This window comes from Rosa chinensis, chromosome 2 (genome assembly GCF_002994745.2).
Source record: "Rosa chinensis cultivar Old Blush chromosome 2, RchiOBHm-V2, whole genome shotgun sequence".
Classification (NCBI taxonomy): Eukaryota; Viridiplantae; Streptophyta; class Magnoliopsida; order Rosales; family Rosaceae; genus Rosa; species Rosa chinensis.
In genome coordinates this window covers 3,387,372-3,393,690 of record NC_037089.1, presented here as the reverse complement: position 1 = coordinate 3,393,690, position 6,319 = coordinate 3,387,372, and the positions used below count along the sequence as shown (strand labels likewise).

The following is a 6,319-nucleotide window of genomic DNA, read 5'->3' as shown; positions in this document are numbered from 1 at the left end:
AAATCAGGGTTTGTATATATAGAGAGGATGATCAGAGCTGCATGTCAAGTTTTAGATAATGATGTCGATTACACGTAGGTTCCACGTTGATGACTCATTTCAAAGATTGGCATTGCCCCCTCGTTTCTTGACACGTAATGTCTTGCTAAAATTTCTTTATTTTTGGTTTATTGGAGTATTGGATCACTTACCTAAATTTCTTAAGAAAATTCGATGATACTTGGGTTGGTAATGAAAAGATTTGGAAGCTAAAATTGGAAGCTATTTTCCTCTTTTTATTTTTGGTTTATTGGAGTATCGGATCACTTACCTAAATTTCTTAAGAAAATTCGATGATACTTGGGTTGGTAATGAAAAGATTGGAAGCTAAAATTGGACTAGGTAATGTAGCATGTAAAATTTGGCTAACCTATATTATACTTTAGTAATTGTTTGTAAAAAAGTTAAATTTTATAGTCTACTTGATATATAATGTTTCATGTTATATGAGATCCTTTTAGTCATCATGTTACTTATGTTCTAATTAGTCATTTATAATACTGTTTATTGATTCTCAAAGGTGAAAAACAAAAACAAAATGTTAACAACTATAAGCGATACCAATTCACACCTCAGGACCTCAATGGCTAAACTTCATTGAAATTTGAAGCATAACTTTCTCAAAAGAAAAAAAAGACAAGGAATTCGGAATTCCAAGACCATGATTTTACCTAAATAACACATGTTTTTTGCCAAAATTCCAATTTCTCATATCTCAGAAAATTTTTCCACATTCTAATAATAATTTTTTAACACTTCTTAGATTAACAGAACTCAAAACTCCTGAATTTTTTTTTTTTTTTTTACAATTTTTGAAAAAAAAAAATTTTATTCCAAATTTTGGCATTTCCTCATTTTCAACGCATTCCAAAAATAATGCCTTACGAATGATGAAGCTATTGTTATGAAGACCTTTGACGTGTTTATTCACTACTATTTGATTTAAATTTAGATTAGAGATAAAGTGGAAGACACATTAAAAATTAATGTGTGTATGAAACTAGAGCACTAAAATCAGTACTCGCCAAAAACGTTGATTAGCTGGATTATGTCAAATTGTCACTTATATCAGGCTCACAAGCCGAGTGGAAAATAAGGCAAACCCAAAATCGAGTTTTCCTTTGCTATGCTGCCATCAATGTGTTCCTAACCAAACTACATGGCAAATTATAGAAATCGATTTAAAAACTGCAATAGAATAAGCTTAGACACTTGAAAACCGGTAGAGAAAACGAAGAAGCAAACATCAAATGGAAGAAGACTAGGAACCAAGGACCTTAGAACAATTCTAGATAACATTTTCAACTCTGGAAGCTTCCAACCTTATTTTACCGCAGCTTTTCCTTGACAGGTGAAGATGAACCCTTGCAATTTACTTGGTAAGGATATGTTCTTGAAAGATGCTATGAAGGAATTACAAGACTATTGAAGATGCTGGGCACCTTTGCTGAATTTGCAACTCTCAAACTCACCAGCATCACAAATGTCTTCAAACCAAGACGAAAATATGTGTGCAAATATGGTGAAACCATAGCTCATTAACACCAACAGAAAATATAAGAGAAACGAAATCTAAAAGAGAAACATAAACAAGAACTGAATTTTGTAATGCCAAATCAATGCCAGAACCTAGGGTGAAAGATGGACTCATACCAGAAACAAAGGCATCATTTGTATCCAGAAAATTTAACATTTTTACACAACTAACGCTCGCTGGCATCAACATCCAAAACAACATCCCAACCGGTCTGCTCCAGTTTGTAAAGAACTCTGTGGTACTATCAAGTGTATCATCAAAAGAATGTGTGTGTAAAATCGAAACCTGACTGATTGAAAGACAATAATCGCTCCACTATTGATGTGACAGTTCATCCATGGTTGAGTTAGCAGCTCTTGATCTAGGTCAGTATTGTTTCTCACTAAAATCTGAGAAGGCATTATCAGTACGCAGCGCATCATGTTTTTTCCTAAATATCCCAATTATAATGTATGGAAATATAACCATGCCTGCCATAAACAGCGTGAACTGCAACAACGTGAATAGAGTAATTAGACAGTTGCCACAAGTACTAAACTGTTCACCTACATGAATAAAATGGAAGTTGGTTTGGGATGTACCAGAAGAGGAAGGGTCAAAACCCCCCATATTGGCCACAGAGCAAAGCAGAACCTGCCAAAGAACAGATCAAACAAGTCAGAAGAAGCAACATAGACATAACACCTGATGAATGTATAAGGTAACTGAACAGTTTCTCTTACAGGCAAAAGGAAATGGCACCAAGTAGTGTCACAAATGGCAGAGCAGATATACTTGCTAATTCCCATTTTTCATCAAATCGCCCGACACTCCATGCTGACATACTTGTGTAACAGAAGATGATAAAATTCAAAACCACGCCCACCATCCCAATGTACAACGGCAATCTACAAGATACATGAAAGAGATAAGAAAAAATGCAACAGTAAATGTCATTGAATCTCAGCAACTAACAAACTATCTAATTCTTGAGGAACTACTAATATATGCAAGTAAAGCTTAAACCTTACAGCAATTCAAATGCGGCAAAATCATGAAAGCTAAAATCCAAATCTTAAGCAAACCCATGCTTGAATGACTTGACCATAAACTTTCCATACCTACTAGAATTGCGAACACAAACGATTACAGTGCATAAACTTACTATACTGAAAGACATAATCCAAATCTTAAGCAAACCCATGCTTGATTGACTTGACCATAAACTTACCATACTTGCTAGAATTGCATAAACTTACTAAATGTACATTGTTCAATTTTTCCTAACCAAATCTGCCATTCGAGATTGAATAACAACAAAGCAAAGTGAATTTTAAGCTATGTCAGAGCATGTATGAGAAATCAGTTAACTCAGTAGAATTATGTACCACCAACCATCTTCGGCTACTATTACTCCCCTATAACATAAATTACTATACTTACTAATGAAACAATAACAAGTAGTAGAAATTCTATGTGAGCAAACCAGACAAACATAAAATTGCATACCTTCTTATTCGGTCATCATGCCACAAGAGATATATCAAGTTGGATTTCGAATCACCCAAGTACACAATGCCTGCTGCCGAGGCAAGCCAAATCAAATTCTCTGCAATCTCTCTCTTTGACCAAACTCTCGGACTCGAAGCTGACGGACTATGCATCATCGAGCATGCATCATCCTCAAGATCATCTCCACTCGACGCATAGCCCTGGCTATGCCTCTGCCTCATATATCCACCGGTTGGTGTGCCACCCGACATAGTGACACACAACACAATCACACTGAAAACCAATCAACCTACAAGTTCCTCAAAACCACTCCAATTTCTAAATCCAACTCGAAAAATCCACAATTCTACCCCCAAAAAAAAAAAAATTCTAGTAACACTCTTGTCCTGTTCTACTGATCCTTCTAAATCTCAAATATCAACCCTAAACCCGCAATGTGTTTCAATCTCTTCTATCACAATCTCCGAAAAATCGAATGCCAAAGAACAAAAATTGGGTATCAACAGAATGCACTACAGGTGATTTCGATCACCTAAACTCATCAAAGCAAACAATCTCAAATAACCAATGAATAATCAGAGACTCTATTTCCCGCAAAACCATGTCGAACTTTGAACACAGAAGCTACAAAAAAGAGTCAAAGAAACCCAAAGCAAGAATTTCAGAACAAACCCCAAAAATCCTCCGCCACCCAGGAACGAATGCTCGAAATTCTTCAGACCCAGTTCCGGAACTCAGCCCCTCTTCGAAACCCAGAACCCCAATTTCATCGGTTTCTCCGGTGCAGGGCCGTCATCAATCCCCAGGTAGTAGGAGAAAGCAGAAGGGCAGTTCAGTCTTTTAGGGTCGACTGTGAGAAGGGATCAGAGTAAAACGGTTGGGATTAAACAGAGAGCAGAGCAGAAGAGAAGTGAAGATATGATTCGTTTCGTTTCGTGCACGTCCGGTCCGAAAGGAATGTCAAGGGAAGAAGGAACCTTCCAATTCCACCATTCGTCTTCGTCTTCGTTTTCGTTTTCGTACCTTTGTAATTTTGCTTCTTCGGAATTTAGTTCCTTTTGGTAACGTGTTAATAAAATCTTGAATTTGAAATGGTGACGGGTGAGCGTGAGGTGTCCTTCCATATTTGGCTTCTTCTTACTACATTCTCACTTTGTTTATGGGGGGTGTGGGGTATTCTCACGTCGATGTGATCATGGCGAAACTCTAGGTCTCGTTAGGTTAACAAAAAGAATAAATTACTTTCATCTTCTCTACGGCTTACAAATTTCTCATCAACTTTCTTTTTCGGTGTTTGATAAATTATCAAAATAAAGTAATATAAAGTGGGTGATAAATGTAATGAAAAAAATATAAAAACTGAATTCATTGGGGGTTGGAATGAACGGGGAGATATTTTTCCTTCATTCAATAAAGTGTTTCATTTCCTCGTTTCTCTCATGTCTCCAATTATGTAAATCCAATTATCAGACCATCAGACCGCTAAATTTGTGTGATTAGTCAATTTTGTGATGTGACGCGAATATTCCTGATATTTCACATTCAAGTGAGATATTTTTTTTGTGGATATAATATAAAAAAACAATCGGACATGCTATGTGGCATGACTACGCAGCTAGGAGTTTGAAATTTAGGCGATCTGATGGGATGGTTCATAGGTCTTGAAACTTGGCGAGGATGGATTGGGCGAGACAAGTAAAGTCATGGTTTTGGTTCTAATTGACTTGCTTTTGTTCCAGCTGCTTTGCCTCCTTGGAAAGCAAGCCTCTTTCTGAGCTTACCCTACAATTTACGGCACAAAAGAGAAAGGGGGAGGCTGTGAAAGTTACCTTAGACGCCACTAAAAGGGAATATTGGCCACACTATTTGAAAATGTTCTGGTAATAGGGTTGGGGTACTCACGCCCATCTGGACCCTGCCAACCTGGGATGTTAAGAGTTATTGCTCTCCCACTCCTCAGTTTGGGGTCAACGGTATAGATTTGATTTTTGGGGATATGTGACAATTGGTCGATATAGTTATGGAAGATAGGGCTGGGCATAGCCGAATACAAAGCGGTTTTCCGACTGCACGGACCCAAAAAATGTGGGTCGATTTCCAAACCGAACGAAGAAGGAAAAAAGAGGAAAATTTCCAAACCGAAACCAAATGTATATGGGTCGAAAGTGGTGTTGGTCGTTATACCGACCGCTTAAAACCGAACTGACCGAATTTGTTAATATAAATTATATAATTTATATTATGTGTCAATACTTGATAGTTGTTTTATTTCTTTCATTGTACCGTACCACACCTAATGCAGGCTACACCCACACAACCGCATTCATTCGTGATTTCTCTTTCAGAAGCCTAACCCTCATTCTCTCTCAACCTCCGAACAAAAAGTCGAATTGGGGTTTAGAACTCAACCTCCCGATCTCTCTCAGATTCTTCGCCCTCGGTCAGCCATCTCCAACGTCTCTCTATCCACCGGTATGTGTGAAGAAATTACTCAAATTGAGATTTTTTTTTTTTTTACCTAATGTTGGGGCTGTTTGCTGGATTGATTACCTGATGTTGGTCATAGGTATAAAACTGAGTATAGATACTAGGTTTAAAAATGAGTCGATCTCTCTGCACATATTTTGAATGATTATGGAACATGATTATGGTTTGGAACTGTTGTTTGTAACTGTGGTTTGGATATGTGGTTTGGAAGGAAATGTGTTCAAGTTCTAGGTTTAGAACTCTCGAAATTGTTTTTGCTTATGGTTTAGAATTGGGTATTGTGTTCTTCTGCTTGTGTACAACATCTGAGGCTGATCTTCTTGTGGATTTTTTTTTGCAGATGATGGAAGGAAATCAAGGAACCAAAACTGATCCGCCTCGATTCAGAAATTCGGTGCAATCGAAAATTCGACCCAACCTAGTACAAATCTGGTGTTCGGTTTCACAAATGGACTTTCCTATTTTTTCCGTTCGAACTCGATTTGGGCCTGATAACCGACCCAGCCCGACTATGCCCAGGCCTAATGGAAGAATAAGTTATGGGCCAAAAAGCAAAGAAAAACCAATTAGCCATGCGGCCCAAGTCTAGTGCAGTCCGACCCACTTTTAATAACCTATGTATTTGATTATATTGACACTAGTCTATCTCCACACAACTCTACATGTGCAAATTATTATTATTTTTTTCAGAAAATAAAAAATAAAATATCGAAGTTAGTTATTGTAGAGAAATGATAATGAATCCCAGATTACTTTATCAAAATA

General features: G+C 37.2%; 1 protein-coding gene across 1 annotated transcript; it reads right to left on the bottom strand.

The window, feature by feature from the left end:
• Nucleotides 1–1,033: 1,033 nt before the first annotated feature.
• Nucleotides 1,034–4,124, bottom strand: LOC112186749. The gene is made up of 5 exons (XM_040514919.1): nt 3,740–4,124; nt 3,065–3,340; nt 2,299–2,463; nt 2,158–2,209; nt 1,034–2,065 (listed from the first exon to the last, which is right to left on the bottom strand). The coding sequence occupies exons 2-5, from the start codon at nt 3,316–3,318 to the stop codon at nt 1,943–1,945; spliced, it is 594 nt and encodes a 197-aa protein (XP_040370853.1). The 5' UTR covers nt 3,319–3,340; nt 3,740–4,124; the 3' UTR covers nt 1,034–1,942.
• Nucleotides 4,125–6,319: the final 2,195 nt, after the last annotated feature.

Bases quoted from the DNA above. Each gene is read 5' to 3' on its own strand.
- LOC112186749 (XM_040514919.1), bottom strand. From the start codon at position 3,318: ATGTCGGGTGGCACACCAACCGGTGGATATATGAGGCAGAGGCATAGC. The intron at 2,464-3,064 runs GTATGCAATTTT...TGTATCTTGTAG, and splicing joins CATGATGACCGAATAAGAAG to ATTGCCGTTGTACATTGGGA. The intron at 2,066-2,157 runs GTACATCCCAAA...ACGTTGTTGCAG, and splicing joins TTTTGACCCTTCCTCTTCTG to TTCACGCTGTTTATGGCAGG.